Raw genomic sequence first — 18,918 nt, forward strand, 5'->3', positions numbered from 1 at the left:
TGAAGAAAGAGGAGATAAATTAAACGAGGAAAATGGACATACAAACACACCAAGGAAATCTCATTCATATGGACACAAAACCAGCCAGAGCTCCCTCAAACAGGCTGCTCACAGGAGCCAGAGAGAGCAGCATATTCAGAGGAAAAACCTAATGCTGTCTTGTAGGATCATCAGCTTGGCAATCTTCAGGCCAGAAAGTCTTGTGATGGGGTGCTCTGTGATCCCCGGGCATTGCATCAGGCCCTTGCAGCACACACACACACAGCATGGCACAACACAACACATGACATGACACATCACAGCACAAATCTTTCTTTCATGATCTCCATGACTGTGGGTATCTTATTCTTCTTGTACACCCATCCATCCATGCCAGGCAGAGCTGAGGATTCTCACCCGGAGGTGCTCTGCTTCTAGAAATGCAGCTCTCCTCACACAACCTGTGCAAAACCTGCTTCACCCACCACACTTGGCCCCACTGTGGGGCAGCCTGAGGGGATCAGGAGAGAGGATGGAAAGGGAAGGGACTCACCGCTTGTGCAATTTCTGTTCATGGTTTCCTGGGACATACTGTGCAACCGCTTCATGTAATCCTCACTGTACCAGACACGCAGCTTCTCCCCAGGGTGGATGTCACGGCAGGCGCGGAAGTAAATCCTCTCGCTGTGCTGAAAGGCCATCAAGTTCTGCTCCCTCTCCTCCCGGGAGATGATGACGTATCTGAGGGTAAGGGGACAAGGCAGGTGTGAAGCACAAACGTCTCTCCTGTGCCCCCCCTTGCATCAGAATGACCACCATGAAGAAGCCAGAATGACCTTTGGAGAGAGACACCAACACAGCCAGGCTGGAAAGCATGGAGTTATAAGCAATGGTGTGCAAACGAGCATGGACATCCAGGGAACACTAAGCCAGTGGTGCCGTTTTTTGCTGGGGAAGGGATGACACAAATGCACATCCAGTCTGAAGGGATGTCTGCCAGCAAGGGTGACAGGCCCTCCCAGTCAGAAGTATCTTTGCCTAGAGATGGAAACAAGGACTTCCAGACTTCCACTGTCACTTCACGTTCCAGGGCTCCCTCCCTTGTTCTCAGGAATATCTGGAATACGGCAGGGCTCCTCTCCCTGTCTGTTTTCCGAAAACACTGCCTTTTTACTTAACTGGTAACAGATTTGCTTGCTTCTGTCCTCTCAGGCAAGCAGAACTGAGATTCTAAGGACAGAAACATGGATACCTAATGGGCACGGGCATATGTGCTGGGTGTCCAAGGACATACCAATATACTGGAAGGTTTTGCACTTTGGGAGTTCAGCAGGGTGTGACATAAGAAACCAATTCAGCTCTGCAAGTGGAAACCCCAACACCACATTGTGGGGATCTCCTGGCAGTGCTGACAAAAAGATCAGGATTTATTTTCCTGATTTAAACCAGCTTCATTTCAGCTCAGCAGAAATGTATTTATTCCTAGTCTCAGCAACTGGCCCTCTGTGAAAGTTGCTAAGACAGAGATCTATCACTAGGGTCACAGTCCCCATATTCCTGCTAGAGGACATGAAAAAGGCTTGGTAATACTGGTTCCAGTTGCCACCAGCATGAGTTCACAACACCTACCCAGGAAGGAGGCCCCATCACAGCATGTGTAGACCCCAAATCAGACATGAACAGCTCATAGCTAAAACTTATTTTTCTCTTATGCTATTTGCCTCTTGTTCAGCACACCCTGCTGCAGCAAAGGCAAGGAGGCTGCAGGGGAGCACATGGCTCCTCTGACACGTGCTGCTATTAGTCCTTGCCTAAGTTCCCTAATATATACAGGTATTTCTTTGGCTTAAGAAATCTGTCAAATTTTTTGAATAGTCTGCCTTCTCTAGCCATGTGAATGCACAGATAAAGACACAAGTCCACCTGCACGTGATCCCACTAACCCACACATATAAGGTCACAAACTTGGTGAAACTTCCCACAAAACAAGTCTGCAGTGGCAGTGTCTTAGACTGCCTGAGGCTCTGGTTTTAATGTTAAGCAACTGTGCATGCGCCTGCAAGCAGTTGTATTTTTCCTAATGTGTGCTACCCAGGATTCGCTGCCATCTTCATTAATTATTTAAATAGCAGACTGGTACTGCCAACACTGGCTTTTATTAACCTTTATTTACTTCTGATCACAAAACAAAGGAACTTTTGTAGCACCAGTTTGTGTATTTGAGAAGGAAGAGAGACCTGGACCAGTGGGGTGGGAAGGAGGCCCTGCAATAGCACACAGCTGCCAGGCTGTTGCTTTTGTGTGCTAGCTATCACTCCTCAAAAGGTGTATCAGGCCTTCAGCCAGCCATGAGATACACAACCCTTGAGACGGACCAATGTGCTGGTGCCTTGCAGCACAGATCCTAGAGGATGCTCTCTAGTCCAAGCAAAATGTCAGGATGCTTCCCAGCACCAGCTAAGGAGAGACCCTGCTCTGGATCCCACCATCCACAACAGATCAGGCTGCCCCTGTGAAGATTTACTAACCTAAAGTCACTCAGAGATCCCAAATATAACATACAGGACCTGTACATCTAGAGCCAGTGGCACCAAGGAATTCATGCAGCAGTGGCAGGATGGTCTAGTCCGTTTTCAGCAAACTGTATTTGACAGTGAGATGTAGAAAATACAGCTTTGAATGGGAAGTTAGCTATGCCCACCAGGGCTCATTTTTATTATGAAGTATTTTGTTAAGCATGAGCTTTTTCTCTTCACTGCTCTCCTTCTGCCTCTACAGCCCTCCACGGTTCTGCCCGAGTATCCTTCAGCTCTGCTGCCTGCATCCTGTGGCTCTGGCCACCTGCTGGAGCAGCAGGGAGCTGGGAGGACAGTGCAGGCTGGAGGGCATGAGCTGCAGCACTACTGCAACACGGCAGCAAATGCTGCCTGGCTGCTCATCTAGGTTCTTGCAGCCGCTGCCACAGCCACTCTCATCAGAAGCTCCAACAGAAAGTTCTGGGATAATCCAGTCACAAACACGTTTCTTCACAGCCACACCCAGCTAGCAAGTGGTTTACACTCCTAGTAAGGAAGCTTTCCATCTGTGATACTTCCCTGAAGTAAAGTAAATGGGGTGAGATCATCCACACAAAAGAAACAGTTTTGAATCAGCGCTGCCCAGCCCCAAGCTCTAGTTTCCCCAAAGGCACAAAAGACACAGGTTACAAAGGACTGCATGAACCCCACATTCCAACTGTTGGTCTAAGGCGCTTAGCACCACTGCACACCACAGCTGAGAGGCAGATACTTTCCAAGGATGGAAAAAATCATTCCATCAAAGTGCAGCCAGCTTGGTGAACCAGGGGCACAAACCATGTGCTGAGGAATGATCAGCCTTCACTGACATACATCCCAAGGTCAAAGTGCTCATATGCTGAACAATCCAACCCTTCCTGCGAAGGCTGCATAGTGTCCAGTCCCCTTCCCAATGCCAAATACTCCATTTGGATTGAAGCAAAGAGGCTACCTTGGTTTGGACACCCAGGACAGGCACGGTTAGGCTGACCCAAGCACTGCATACTGATGGGCAAAGCTCTGCTTGCAGAGCAGGTTTCCCAAGGGAGGATCCTCAGAGGAAGAGCTGTCATACTGCTCCTTTGGCAGACCCAGACACCCTCAGCTGCACCTGGTCCTGCAGGGAGGCATTGCCACCAGTCATAAATCTATCATTTCATGTCCTGTCTAGTCCTTGGGACAGGCCAGCCTCCCCAACACCACAGTTCTTGACCAGGCTACTCAGGACCAAACATAACACCAATGGAGACCACTTCTGACTCATCTGCAGATACTGGGGCTGGGATCAACCCTACAGCTGTCAGAGGCACAGCTCCTTCCTCTGCAGGAGCACCTTCCCCACAGACTCTCTAACTAGCAGCCAATAAAAATCATTGTTGTCTTTTTACTAAGGCCCAGCCCACTCAGGACACCAAATTCCCAAGTTCTGGGATGAGAAGTGAGCATGCCCAGAAAAAATAGCAAGTTATTTTTCTGCAGCTGGGATCATTCCTCCCCAGGAGGGGAACAGAGCCTCTGGTGAGGATCCAGAAGAGACGGTGAGGAGGGAGGCAGCTGGAGGGAGGCTCAGGCTTCTCCCCTTTTCCTCTCTACTATTGCCCTGGACTTGCCTCATGGCTCTGCTGCCCACTCCACAGCCACTGGCCTTTCCCAAACCAACTTCAGGCACAGAGCCAAGGCAGGAGATCCCACACAAGACAGCAGCCACCAGCCCAGGCTGATGCCATGGGATGCCACCCATAAACCCTGCCTCCATGCTCTGATGCCAAGTGTCTCCAGGAGACCCACATCTGTGACAGGCTAGTTACCAGCTCAGGCAAAAATATAGCGAGAAACAAACGACTCAACAGCAGCTGTGTTAAAAGTGTTATATATTTATTGCATTCTTAACAAAAATACTTTTAAAGAAAGAATTTTTTCAGCATGTACAAGACATGGAGATACTGGGGTTGAGCACAGCAGTTTGCTTTGACAGACACTTCAACAGCCAGCTAACATGACAGGTGCAGGAAGAAGTATCCTTTGTGAGCCAGTACAGAAAAGCCACTCCACCAAGGGGTCTACACAGGGCCCCAGGAGATATGTTCCCAGATCTGGGCCAATCTGTAATAGTCCACAGAGGAAACTAGGGGAGACATCAGGCAGTTTATAGTAAAAGGTCCTTTCTCCTGACCAGTACCCAGCCTTTGGGGATTTGCATTAAGGGCTGTGCATCCTGCACCTGGATGCTCTCTGTAAATACATCTGTGTGGTCAAACTGATGGCAGCAATAATGTTAACTCCCTCCAGTGCCCAGCACCTGCAGGAGTCTCCTTTGCAGACCTGAGGGTTCCTAGAAGGGATCCCCCTGGCCAACATCAAAGGAGCTAATCTTACCATCACACCCATGGGAGGGCATCAGTAGAGACCAAATATTATAAAAATATAAAATACTAATATTAATATATAGCAGCAGCACCATATTGACTCAGAAAGCCTTTAAAACATATCATCCTTTTTTTCAGCTCTGATTCATAAATTAGATCCACTTCTGTCAGATTTCCCAATCTCCCCTGCACCTGAAGAGAGGCTGTGACTTTTGCAGAATATCAATGTTTCAACAGAAGTAAAGGATATCCTTAGTGGAAGGTGAGCAAGTTCTGCCCTGGTCTGGCACCAGCACTAAAGGGAATGTCCTCTGCATGAAACCAGTTGGGTCATTCCTCAGGAATGAGGCTTTTTTCCTTGCCAGACCACTACTTCCTTGAGCAATCTTTTATTGCACCACTAAAAATAAATTACTTGAATTAGAATTACAGAACATCTTAAAAAACAAAACAAAACAAAAACAACAAAAAGAAGCATGTCATGAATGCCTGACACAGCAGATATACAATGGACTTCTCAGGAAAGAAGCTAGTGCACTATACTTTCAAAGGATGTCAAGAGCCAGACAGGTTAAGATGACCCCTGAAGGCCACACAAAACAAGCCATCCTTCTGCTACACCGCCCTGCCTATGTTCAGTTTCACAAAAGTTTCTGTAAATTTTTTGCCAAGTCTGTAGCCCACCTATGGCATGATGATGCACACTCACGTTAAGTGGAACAGTCTCCTGAAACCAACCTCCAGATACTTTAGAAGAGCCTGGAGAGCATGGTGTGCTGTGTGGCTAACAGCTTGACCCTTTTCCCTGCTGGAGCTTATCAGGATAACAGTCTGGGTTTTTCCAGAGATGGGGGCAGCATGCTAGATGCAGAGGTGAAAATTAAGGAGAAAACAGACATATTATTAAAGAGCTACCACATACATTATCACCACCTGAAGTGACACTATTAAAGTGTTGTACATGGGAACCTCACACAGCTCTAGAGTATTTCAAACGTTGTAACACAGTTCTTTCTTGCATCTATATAGGGAAAGAAAGCAGTATAAAACCAACATGTTTAAGATTTTAACCTATGTAGCTGTGAATTTAGACTGTAAACTCCTCATGACAGGAAAACACAGTACAGATCCCACCCTAAATAAAACTAAGTGCAAAGTAACTGTACTGAAACTGACAGAATTACAGTAAAACAAAACCAAACTAGCTTGATGTCAGAAGCAAGCCCTACGTCTTTTCTGGTTTCTGTTCAGTCTCCCACATTTTGAAGGGGTGAGTTGGTTCAAAATTGAAGATCTGACAACATTCAAGAAAATAATATGATTCAATTATCTTTAAATGTTGTCATATGATGAAATATGTATTGTAACTGCAATTATGAAAAGTAGGGGTTTCAGACTGGAGCAAACAAAAGCTGAACTCTTTAACACAAGTGCATGTGGCACTGCAGGATCCTTGCAAAGGCCTATGCCTTTGCAACCCTTTTCAACAGTCCAAAACCCCATGGTGTTCAGACCTGTCCTCAGAATCATGCCTTCTTCCCGTCCCTGCACAAGCTCTGCTTTTACACTCCTCTCCCCAAAGGTGTGTGTAAGCCCCAGACAGCCCACTATCACTGAATGGAAGATAAAAGCAATGATCAATGAGAGTTTTTATCATCATAAGGCTGTATTTCTGCACATACTGCATATACTAATATTCAGGAAGATGATGGGAATGCAGTAGTAAGATAAATTTGTGAGTTGATTGCAAAGGGATCTCTGTAGCATGCTGTTTCAGTAAATAACATTTCACAGGAATGGGAAGAGATCCAGGTAATCCTTTCTATTGCATGTCTTAGTTTATACAGCATTTAAAGCATGGGGAAGCCAGTGAAAACTCTTAATCTCTATGAACCCAAAGATGTCGTACATTCCAAGCTCTACAGATTCCTCTTTGCCATTGCAGAGGGCCAGTCCTACAATTAGCTGCCATTTTCATACTGCTCTATTAGCCAGCAGGGGGATGGATGGGTTGGGTCAGCTGTTGACCTTCCCAAAGAATACTGATACACATGGAGAAGCCATGTGAACATGCAGCAGCTCAGGAAGGGGCATCCTTCTTTACTTTATGTGAAACAGACTAAAAATGATGTTTTCTTTTTCGTGACCTGGTGGCCCGTGCAGGAGTTGTCTGTTTTAGAGGGTTTTGGTTAGATTCTGCACTGGGCTCAGGGGGCTGTTTAGAGCAAGCTGCTTGCAGACAGGACCCTGGCATGGCACTAGGATCTTGTATCCTATGGAAAGCCCGGACCCCATCACGTATTTCTGTCAGTGTCTGACACATCTGGCCAACCTGGCTGGTGAGGTCAGCCACACTCTGGCTGACGGCATGCATGCTATCTGCCATGTCCCTGTGAATGGCCACCAGCTCCTGGCAGAACTGCCTGAACAGGTCTGTTTGCTGCGCATGGGAATGGAGAAGCTGGCGGTCGAAGCTGGAGAGGGGCGGGCTCCTTGTGCGGGGGTGCGGGGGTCTGCAGGCCGAGGTGGTGCGTGGGGATGGACAGCGCAGCTCCTGCCTTTGGCTGGCAGCTTCCGAGGGCTCGGACGAGGAAGGAGTGCGAAGGAAGGAGGGCCTGGAGAACGGACTGACACCTGCACCAGCCCTCGGCAGCGAAGCGAAGTGGTGTTCCTGAGAAGTGCCTGGCATCTCTTCATCTTCATCAGCTTAAACAGAAGAGGAAGCATGAATTATTAATGTGAAATCCCTCTCAACACTGTGATATCTCAAAGAACGTGGGAAAAGAGTTTTCCCCTCCCCCCAGCCTGCCAGTTCAGACAAGCCTGTAGCTTCTGATGCATAACTCAACATGCAAGTGCTGCAATGTTAGCATGTATGTGACAGCTTAGCCATGAGAAACCTGAGAGTGGGTGGACCCAAGCTATTGTGGTACTCTGCACAGAGCACTGTTCAATACTAGAATATGAATCCATTTCAGACAGTAGCAATCACTTCTCTTCCCCAAACTCATAGGTAGCTAGCACAAATACTCTGGAGGGACACAGACTTCTCATGTAAAAGTCTTGCTCCCCCATCATATCTCACATTTTCTGCACTAAGAAGAGCATAGATGTTGTATTGCTGCTCTCAAAGTGTGTTCTGCAAAGCCACTATGTGGCCTGGCATCACTAAGACAAAGAGGCAATCAGACAGAGCAGCAAAAGACCCTATGTTAATCAGGCAAATACACTTGATGCAAAACCAAAACTAAAGCAAAATGCCACAGGAAAACTATCATTAGTCTGATAAATATCTAGTGAGGTGCCAGTTCACAGGTACAGGCATCTGAACAGTAACAAGAGATGAGGTTTCACCTGGTGCAGCTGTATTCTGCATAGCATAACCTGTATTCTTTTTACCTCTGAAATAGTTCAACTGGCTTCCAAGATAGATGCAAAGAATGACCAAGTCCCACCTTGTCAGCTCTGGAAGATTTTGTTCTTGCTTTCCCACTAACAGCTTCAGCTATGATTCAGACCTAGTGTGGTAGGAGAGTGCCACTCATGAGGTGTTAGTTGACTCACTTCCCAAGAAGCTATTGTCTCCTCTCCTTTGTAACCTTAAAAGCTCACAATCAAGAAGATGCACCTCCACAGAAGAAAACTGTGTACAAAACTATGGAAAGAACCTGCACAAAGCAGCTTGTGGTTTAGCACTGGAAGCTGTCTGAGAATTGTGGTGTAAGAAGATTAACTTCAAAAGTGGGGCCAGCAGTTTCTTTAAAACCAATGAAGAAGGAGTCATTACTGTCTACCTTCTTCACAGTGTTCATGCTGATCCTTCAGACCACTACTCAGAAATCATTAGTGGCCCAACCTCAGCAATGAACACCAATGATCACTGAGACCCCCAAAGCTCTCTTGGAAGTGATCCACTGGCAAGAGGCAGATGCCTTGCAGTTTAGTAGCATTGCTATTTTATCAGGGTGAAGATATCCTAATCCTTTACAAGCACTTTTTCCACAGACTGGAGGCAATCATACTTCAAATACAGATGCTCACTTGTAGGATTAATTCATCCTTATAATCCATTATTTACTCTCAGATGACAGTATGGAAAAGAACTAGATAAACACATAAAGATGACCTTAACTTGGAAACAATCCATCTCAACACTCCACAACCACCAGAGCAGGAACCAACCACAGCAGAAGGACAGGAAACCCAGCCATCTCACACAACACATAATGTTCTTCTGGTGTCAAACTGAGATATGCAAGCATGAGACAAAGAGGTGTTAAGGCAGTGATACTTACAGCTCGTTGTCGGGCTGTCAACCACGTCCAGGTCCGCTCTGGGGCAGCCGTGCCTCTGGTGGGACGAGTGCAGCGCTGACTCGATGGCTCTCTCGTGGGCGGTCAGGACGAGGGCTGAGGGCTGCCCCGCGCTGCCGGGGCTGGAGAGGGACCTCTGCATGAGTGCCAGTTTGTCCTTGGTCCTTCTCTTCATGTCGTCCCATCTGTGTTTAATGTCTTTTACGGACCTGGGGACCTGGCTGACTGATGTGATCTGCCTGGCTATGCCTTCCCAGATCTTGTCCCTGTCAGCATGGGATAGACGCACCGTCTCCCTCCCAAACAGCATGGCTTCATTTCGGGTCACCTCAGTGACCAGAATGTCCAGTTCTTCCTTGGAAAACTTGGGCTTCCTCTTTCGTTCAGCCATGTTCCTTGGGTTGAACATCCCACAAAGCATAATTGGGTGAAAGGAAATCAGTGCAAAGCAACCCCCTGCATCCAACCACTTGGCCAGAGCAGTACTGGGGCAGAGGAGTTTGCTGGGATCCAGCTCCCCCGACCCACAACAACCTCTCACCAGGAAACAGCAGCTGTTTTGTTTTTAGAAGGTAATTTTCAAGCTTAAGAAAAAAAATACCAAGCAACACTAGTGTGAAGGAGCCTTCTCAGCTTTAAAGTTAAATCAAATTTTACACATTGTCTGATGCCCTGACTTACATATGAGATTTTCAGTTCACCCTCACTTCACTTGCCACAGTTTGTGCACAGAAAAAATATGAGAACTTGCAATCACAGTGGTGAATTAGCTTCTAATGTATCACTGCTCGAAACTTCGAGGAAACATATCTTATTGTTCTACCTGACATAACATGCAATAGAAACTTTTATATCACCCTCTCTGTTACAACTTGCAGGATGTCACGAAAAGGCTACACCAAACTGGATTTTTTTTTGGGTAGGTAGGTTTTGACTAGACTGTTGGGCAATTTCTGCAACTTGCTTTCCCTAAGGAAAGATCTGTTTTTTCAGTATTGGGATACTCTACATCCAGCATTTGTCTGCTTCACAGCAAGCTCTTGTTTCACCCAGAAATGGCTGCCATTTCCCATTTTTCTCAAAAGGAATGAGGCCACCCACTTGATTTTCCTGGCTAGGTTTTCCATCACTGCCACTGACATGAGCCTGTACCCAGTTTCTGGTGCTTCAGATGAACAACTTGTAGCCTCAGCCCACTGAGAAAAAGAGGTAGCTATCTTGAGAACAAACAGTTTTGTCCAAAGGGGATTTGTGTTAATTTCTCCAGCCACAGTCAAAGAAAATTATAAAAATAAACAAAACATTAGTCCTAACTATGTTTTTCTATTGGGAAAAAAACAAGGCAGTAGATCTAGTCAATAAGGAAGGAGAAAACAGACTGTCTGAACCTACAGAAAGGTGCTGATTCATGTCATTCTAGTTCCTTCCTAGTGTCGTTAACATGGTTGTTTAATCCCACTGACACTGCAGGGTACCATCAGGGCAAGTGTCAGTTTGGTTAACGCTGGAAAACCAGTAGGAGAAGCTGCTCAAATCCAGGCCACATCAGGGAGAGCTGGGACCTAAGTGCACAGATGCATTTCATGGGAACAAACATAAATGACATACTGTCTTGGTGGATCTTCGTTTATAGAGAGAAAGAAGGAACATTTAGAGAAGATGGCAATGAAATGATGGAGAGCCAGCAAAGCACCTGTTACCCTGAATCTCAAAAAATCCCAACCAAAAAACTCACCAAACTTAAAAGGAAAAAAGGAGTTCTCCCAGCTGAACATGAGCAGAAAGGAAAAGGCTACACAAAACATTGAGCAAGGGAATATTTACAGTTAGACTTTTATTGCATTCAGCAAAACTGGGCTTGGTGTAAGTCCTCATCAGGTACGCATGACTGCACAGTATCATGGGTGCCTTCATGAGGTGGCAACACACCTCCACTGACAAGCTGCTCTGGTGAAAAAGAGTAACAGTATTCTCCAAAGTGCTCTGAGTAGAGGTGAGCCTGCAGAACATAACTGCTCTCGGGAAACAGGGGGTCACAAAACCTGGTGTCCCCTCTTCTCTGCCAAACTGACGGCTGCTGTCATCAGCAAAGCTGCACCGATGGGGAATTAGAGCCCTATTTGCTCTTCCCAGACAGGACATCCCATCAAGCGCACTTAGGACAGCTTATGGTAGGCCTGGATATTCAGATTTTAGTGTTTCCACTCATATGCTGCAGCAGGACTTAGGTCAAAACAATCTAACTTACATATTTCAATAGCAAACTTACCACACATCGAGTAATGAGATCTGGCCAGTTTTAATCACAAATTCAATTAACCTTAGGCACATCAACCTCCTCCTTATAAAAATGCAGACAGTGTTACTATCACAGGGATCCTTTTCTCCTCTAGCACACCTTATGTCCCTAGAGGCAGTCACTGACATCTACAAGTACCTCTCAGGTGGTGCCATGAGGGTTTCAGCAAGCTCCAGAGCAGCCCCAGCTGTGAGGTTGTGAATTCACACCTCAGCCCAGGTTAATCTGAAAGTGCAACACACACTGAACAGTAGGCACTTAATGATTACCCCACAAAAATATCAATCAACTCTACTTTTCCTGGCCTCCAAGAAACAAGCATGTAATTTTTCCCAGGGCTCTGTGAGGATCACAGCCCCATAGTAATTTAGGGGGGGCTTTTTTATGCTCTGAGTAAATTTGACTCTGCAATAGATAAGAACATTTGTGCCACAAGGTAGCAGAAATCAGTTTATGACGTTCAACAGAATGACATTCATAGGCTGGTGGCTTTTACTCACCCTGAACACAAGGGCAGTCACAGGAACCCTGCCTGTTTTCTAAATGCTTATTTTTAAAAGGTTCTGTAAAGTTGAAAGAGCAGCTCCATACGTAAAAAAGATCTACTAGTCAAAGTTGGCCCTGCTGTAAGCAGGCTATTGGAACACCTGACCAGAGCTCCCTTCCAAGCTCTATTATTGTATAAAAAGCCAAATCAGAGATGCCTCCATTATAAGGAGATACAGGAAGATTTACAGGACAGTCTGGCCCCCATGATCTCTGCCACTATGTTTGGAGAGGAAAGGGGGCAGAAAAGAAGGCAAAGGAGAAAGCAGTGAGAAAGTCTTACTTCACCCTTTTCATTAGCTAAGGCAAAGGATGAATTTATATTGTGCCAAAAGCCTAAGAATTCAGGAGCTCACATGTAAGAAGGGTAACAGACTATAAATGCTCAAAATATCCTGGAAACCCCAAACATGAGCCACTTCAACAGTTAGTTAGGCACTGCCAGTTTCTATCCTACATCTCATTCTGGGCCAAGTGATGCATACACAGAAAGATGAACTTTCCTGGACTTTCTGAATTACTTCTGTTTTTTTTTGACAGATCCATTATTTTTAGAGGACACCAACAACTAAGTAAGAGAATTTCCTCAGAAGCTGCCAGGAAAATGGATGGTCCTCTGCAACCCTTCAGAAGCCCCAAGAACTGCCATTAGCAGCAATTTATGGTTTGTGTCCAAGAAAGCAATAATTTTGCTTGCTGCAATCCATGGTAAACAGCCACCAGAAAAATAAAAACAGAGGAAGATGTTTGCATATGTTGAAGTCATGGAGTTTCATGAAGTATTGCAAACACCAGGGCTTTACTCTGGACAGAGATGAAGGGTGCATTAGCCATGTGCCAGCAGCCAGCTTAGGAGAACGTGCTCCCAGCATCAGGATTTTGTCTTAACTAACTGCCTGATGAAGGAAAGGACAAGAGGATGTTACCATTGCCATGCCATCTGCTGTACTTGTTACTCCTTCCTCCCTGTCATCCACTGCCTTGGGTAAACAGGCACTTGAAATTAAACCAGCAAGGGCTGCAGTGTATATATTGTCCTCAGGCAACACGAAAATGGACTCAGGTGGTATTCAAACAGAAACAATAGCCAGATCTACAGGAAGAGAGAGGAGTCAGCCCAAGCTGCCCTCCCCATGCCATACCCACCTACCAAGAAGGTGAGTAGATCTGCTTTGCAAAGCACTCCATCTGTGAGTGATAGCAAAGAGCACCATCTGAAAAACAAAAAGAGCGCTGTGTACAGCGTCCTGAAAGTCAAGCGTGGTTTCTGTGTGTGATCTCAGTGTCAGGTGATGTTCTAGCACAGAATATTGAGCACGCTTTAGTCTAAAAGGTGCTAACAAACAAAATCAAGGCTTTTTGAGGACTTCTATTACCACTTGAGCTGTCAGTCAGACTCTACATAATACTACTGGTTATAAGGACTTTTCAAGAGTAACATCAGAAAGGTCAGTAAGACTGGTATAGCCTGCAGAGATCCTCTGATACACCCTTCCCATGAGGGGTCACAAACATCCCCCTTCCACAAAGCCACAACCTCCATGCCTTTCAAGGCTGCACACAATGGCCCAGACCACACTCATACTGAGACTGAACCATGACAAATACAAGTTTAGGCAAGAATATTCTGCTCTTTGGTGTTAGCACCGCAAGTAGTGCCCATTTAAATCCAGACATCAAGCTTATGTTCACTACAGTAGGAAAAAGAGCTCATAATAGAATTTTTGCTTTCCAAGACTGCGTTTTGCCCCAGCTTCACTGTCATGCAGACCACAAAGATCCAGATCTATGCAGATTTTTGAACTTCGCATTCTTTACTTCTAGATATATGTCTGCCCACCTATCTCTTCACTGTATCACTGCTTCTTTTTGAAGTGATGACTCCAGCCTCAGCCCTAGTCTAATATTTTATCTCATCCAGCAGTGAACAAATGTAACAGCTGGAATCCTTACCAAAAATGAAATCCTTTGCTGAACTTTATGAACATAAATGTCAGAACAGCTGCTATCCATGTGAAGACTGAAATGGCCAAACGTGGTGTAACCAGATACGACCAGTTAGGCCAATCTTGTATCTACCTGTAGTTCATGCTTTTTATTCCCACAACGAGGGACAACTGAAAATCCTAGACACCCAGGCCAACAAACCACGCTGCCTTACTCTTGTAGGAAATGCCTTCCTGATAAAAACCACTTTCAAAGTTCCACAGAAGCAGCACTGGTCTGATGGGCCTCACCGTGCAGCAATGTCCCGTTCTGGTGACTCGCCACACGTACGAGGTCTCAGTGACCGATGTCTTGCAGATACATGCCAACACAGAAACACTGCCCCATGGGCACACACACACACACACACGTCCCTCCGTGCTGCAGCGGCCGGAGCAGAGCCAGCCGCGCTGCCGAGGCGCGGGGCCAGCAGAGGGAGCGCAAGCACACGCGCCAGCCCTGCCTTCAGTCGCCCAGCTCGCCCTTCTCCTCGCACAGGACAGCTGACACTGCCAACCCACAGCCAGCACCCACAGCTGCTTCAAATTAAGCCCAGAAAGAAAGAAAAAAAAAAAAAAAGGCATCTCTTTTAGTATCTGTCAGATGAGTAGGGAGAGGAAAAAAAAAAACCCCAAGCAGAATCAAACGTTGGGAGGCAGTGCAAAGCATTTTGCAAATATTTGAACATAACATAAAAAAAATGAGTAAAAAATGGAGTGAGACCTGTCAGTGCTTGTAAGAGTGGATAAATAGGATCATCTTTAACATTTATTCACATACCAGAAAATAGTGATCCTCCATATATACATTCTTGGTTTTTTTTAGACCCTTTCTTTGAATCTGATGCCAAAGATACTAATTACAATAAATACTGAAAGAATACAAGCATACCATTTGCAAAATGGTGGTGACATTTTAGTTACAAAACAGCAAGGAGTATTTGATGGCCTCTTCCTAGAAGACAGTCCCAAAAGGGAAGGCAGAAGAGAACTGGACTCACCTCATCCAGTTTGCTTTGGTTTCATCTGTCCCATCAATGGATTTGTAGCGGTTGTTCTTATCAACGATCTGTGGAACAAGAGAATGGATGCAGCACGTCAACCAGCTGGTCCAGGCAGGAGAAGGTCTATGAATCTCAAATCACTGCTTTAGTTCTAGCCTTGAGTCATGGTGTGAAACTATGCTGTGAATCTCAGCTCTCTTGGTACTACAGGCTGCTGACCTGGAGTGCGTAGAGGCTACTCTGAACTGAGAGCTGTTTTTCTATGTACAAATATCTGTGGATGCAGCTGATAACATCATTAACGATCCTGGGATAAAAAATATTAACCTCCTTGTTGGGGCAGGGCTGAGACTCGCATTTATTTTGCAGACAGAAAAGTGTGAGGAGCATTTCACATCAGCAGCTCTCAATTTTTTCCCAATAATAACTCAAGTCCCACATTGCAATTCTCATAATTAACATGTGTTGATCCAGTGATCTCTCCATCTCATATGCTAACCGAGTCGTGTAGTATGAGGGGAAAAAAGTTTTGGTGCTTGAATCTGCATGTAGATCGGTGGATCTTTCTTCTGGCTTCTTGGACACCTCCTCTGCTCAGGCAGGCTGGGTGGGAGTGCTAGGGGCCCAGGAGAGAACTCTGCAATCTCTACATCATCTATCTATATACTCTTAAGTTTCTAATATTTACAGCAGGTTGATGCTGATGTAGTGCCCATGTGGCCAGCGGATGACCTTCAGAGAAGGGGGGAAGATAGCTAAGGTTTGGCTCCACAAGCCCATGACTCCCCCAGCTCTGAACTGCATGGCTGAGGTGTCACTTAGCTGGGGAAACTTGTCACTCACCAGCCACGAGAAGAATCCTGCAGACCTGTCCTGGCTAGAGATCTGCCCCTCGTAGGGCCCGAAGATGTGACCTTTGGGGATGACCTCGTTCATACAGCGCACGTCGTTCTCCCCACTGGGCTCTTTAACCACCTCCATTCCAGGTGGGATGGTCAGCGCTGCCCGGTCCGGAATGCCAACGGGCACTGGGGTGTCAGACACAAACACTGGGGGGCCATGGTTTGGACACTCATCCACAAAGTACTCCTGGCAGGACTCACAGACTGCAGATGTGAAGGAAACAGGGATTAGGTAGGGCACACATGATGCACAGCACTCAGGACAGCTCCCTGTCCTCCCCCTTGCCCAACTGAGCCCCCTCCCCAGACTGCAGCCTAAACACACACAGATGCTTCACTGCCTGCTCCCTTGTTCTGCCACCACACCTCTCAACATGGGCTCTGTCCCATCCCACACCTCCCCTTCCAACACCTGCACCTGCCTGAGCCCTGGTGCCCTGCATACATTTGCCACTGATGGCTGAACACGTGCAGAAAGACTCCGTCACCTCCTGCAGAGACAGAGGCTGAGGGCTCCCTTCACATCCCTGGTTAGCAGTAAATCCTCCTGCCAAAAGGTTTGACTTCCCACACAGCAGAGGGGAACCAGAACAAGCATCCCTGAAAACAAATACCCTCATCATATAGCCTTCATTCTGTGCTTGGGAGAGAGACGGCATCCCAGGCACCTGTCCTATCTCCAGACAGAGATGCAGGTCTACCAGTCAATAATTCATGGGTATGCCAAGATAAATGTCACCAGTTTTCTTTCCAGAATATGAGGCAAACAGTTGTCATCTCCCCAGTGTTCCCTCTGCAGTTTCTGAATTCAAGTCATTGGGTTTTCCAGACTCTCAAGGTTTTCCAATGTGCATTTTCATGTTTCCAGCTTACTTTTCTCCTACTTCCCTAATTCTGCCTAGCCCCAAGCTGTTTCTGTGCAACAATTTCCCTACCAACCATGCCAGTCTTTTCAGATGAGAATGCAAATTTATCCTTGGCTTTTTTTTTCCCTGCTTCCTGCCCCTAACTGACAGGGAAGACCAAAGTCTACACAAGCAGCAGTGGTGCTTTTCCCTCACTCACAAGACACTTACACCAGAAATCCACTTGCTGAAAACTCTTGGTCATGATTACATCCCGTTTTCCTTTCAGTTTCTTGGGTTCCATCTCCGTGGACTGTGGGTCAGGCCTTCCAGAGCTGAGGAGGGAACAACACAAGGATGATGTTAACCTAGCAAGATGTTGGGACTGCACACAGAGAGAAGCTGAATCAATGGGGCCTGACCAACTCCTTCAGTCCCACAACTGTAGTAGAGAAATAACTAAACTTGCCACCCAACCTGCCAAAAGCTGGCGTATCAGATCTTCAAGGCTAAAGCCCACAGCAGAAAATGGCTTCAGCTACAGTAGGTGCACATGAGCAGGTGACCACCCCTGTCAAACACCCCAAGGCAGACCTTACAAGGAAGAGCTTTAATAACTTCAAGCAGCTCAAGTATATTCCTCAAAACCACCTTTAAGCTGGGAGGTAGGTGGAGAGAAGGGGTTAGAGTACATCAGACTAAAGCTCAGCCACATACCAAGGCTGTCCATATTCCTGGTCCCGGTGCGGAGAGCAGGCCTCTGTTTTTATCGTCACCATCTCCCCTAAGGAAGCCTGGGTCTGGATCAAGCAGTCCTTCAAGTTCTCACTCATGTTCTAAAAAAGAATGAAGGGAGTAGAAATATGAGTAGCTGAGAAATGACAACCTTGCTCCCCCAGGAACCACAGCCTTCTCCCCCAGGCCGGGATGCAGCCAGCAGATCAGGCTCCCTCCCAGTACCAAGAGTTGCCATCACACACCAGAGCACCCACACATGCACATGGAAACCTCTTCCTGCACTGGGGAGGGAAGAGCAGTTCAGCTGCAGGTCAGGTGAGGAGCGTGAGACACCACAGAGCAACCTGAGGCATGGAGAATCTGAAGTATGATTCACGGAATCCATTAAAAACACACATGGGATTTCCAACTGCACATGGAATTTAAGAGCGATGGGTGCGATATGTTATGGGAGCATGGAGCACCACCACCTCAGAGCAAGTCTTTGGTGGCAGAAGGACAAGAAAGAGGAATGCAGAACCAGGATCTGCCTACAAACCTTACATGTGCCAGTCTCCATCTGGGAACAGAATACAGAGTACTACACCCCTGCAGACAGAGCTTTCTATGTGCTCTCGACACCCCTGAGGAACAGATAAGTGCCTACAGCACCCTTTGGGACTCCACCAAGATTACACAGATCGTGCTTGTGATGTTCCTTTACAGCAGCCAGAGCTAAGCCACCACCACCCTTCTGGCACGCAAGGCTGCCGTAGTGAACGTGCCTCTCCCTCTGCTCAACACAAGAGCCAGGAGGCACTTCACAGAATCATCAATCACTTAATGATGTTTAAGGACAGCAAGCTCCAAAACAATGGAGCTTCCCCTCCCATCATGGGATGGTGCTTAAGAGAAAATATAGGTATGTCAACTGATAATAATGTGGAATGGATTTAATTTAGATTTTTGGAAGGGCCACTAAGCATAAGAGCATCTCAGCTTGAGAAAAGGAATAAATTAGAGTGCTGCTCATCTCTTCATTTGCATTTATCTTAAGACTTCCTCTAAGGCACACAAACTGTCTGCTCTCAGGTACCACACCAGATCAGAGAGATTTCACAGCTGCTCCCCCCAAATCCCCTGTGATGGCCCCTTCCATGTCCTCTGCCAGATGACATGCTCTGTTATGCTGCATACTTGCAGCTTTCCACAGCTCATCAGACCACTTCTGTCAGGGAAACTCATGGAAGAGCCCACCCCCATCATGACTTGGCTCAGGGCATTTCTAAATTCATGTTCACAAACCCCTGAAGACAGGAATTTTCTTATTCCACATCTGCTTGTATGGGCCTGAACACCATGGAAGTCTGGTCTGCATTTCTGCCCTATTTACCACAAGAAGGAATG

General features: G+C 46.5%; 1 protein-coding gene across 5 annotated transcripts in view; it reads right to left on the reverse strand.

Annotated features, from left to right (window-relative positions):
* PRDM11 (PR/SET domain 11) overlaps window positions 1–18,918 on the reverse strand; it is a 48,748-nt gene that overhangs the window by 13,279 nt on the left and 16,551 nt on the right. For 3 of the 5 annotated variants that reach the window (XM_064424911.1, XM_064424910.1, XM_064424912.1), the window contains exons 2-6: window positions 17,512–17,630; window positions 17,026–17,129; window positions 15,891–16,153; window positions 15,045–15,112; window positions 533–720 (exon numbers count right to left, since the gene is read on the reverse strand). In XM_064424911.1, the coding sequence (XP_064280981.1) occupies window positions 533–720; window positions 15,045–15,112; window positions 15,891–16,153; window positions 17,026–17,129; window positions 17,512–17,627 (739 nt within the window). In that variant the 5' untranslated portion in view covers window positions 17,628–17,630. Of the gene's footprint in view, window positions 1–532; window positions 721–4,388; window positions 7,607–9,195; window positions 9,609–15,044; window positions 15,113–15,890; window positions 16,154–17,025; window positions 17,130–17,511; window positions 17,631–18,918 lie in introns of those variants that run through there. The other 2 variants (XM_064424916.1, XM_064424913.1) reach the window with 2 other exon arrangements.

Source organism: Passer domesticus, chromosome 6 (genome assembly GCF_036417665.1).
Source record: "Passer domesticus isolate bPasDom1 chromosome 6, bPasDom1.hap1, whole genome shotgun sequence".
NCBI classification, from domain to species: domain Eukaryota; kingdom Metazoa; phylum Chordata; class Aves; order Passeriformes; family Passeridae; genus Passer; species Passer domesticus.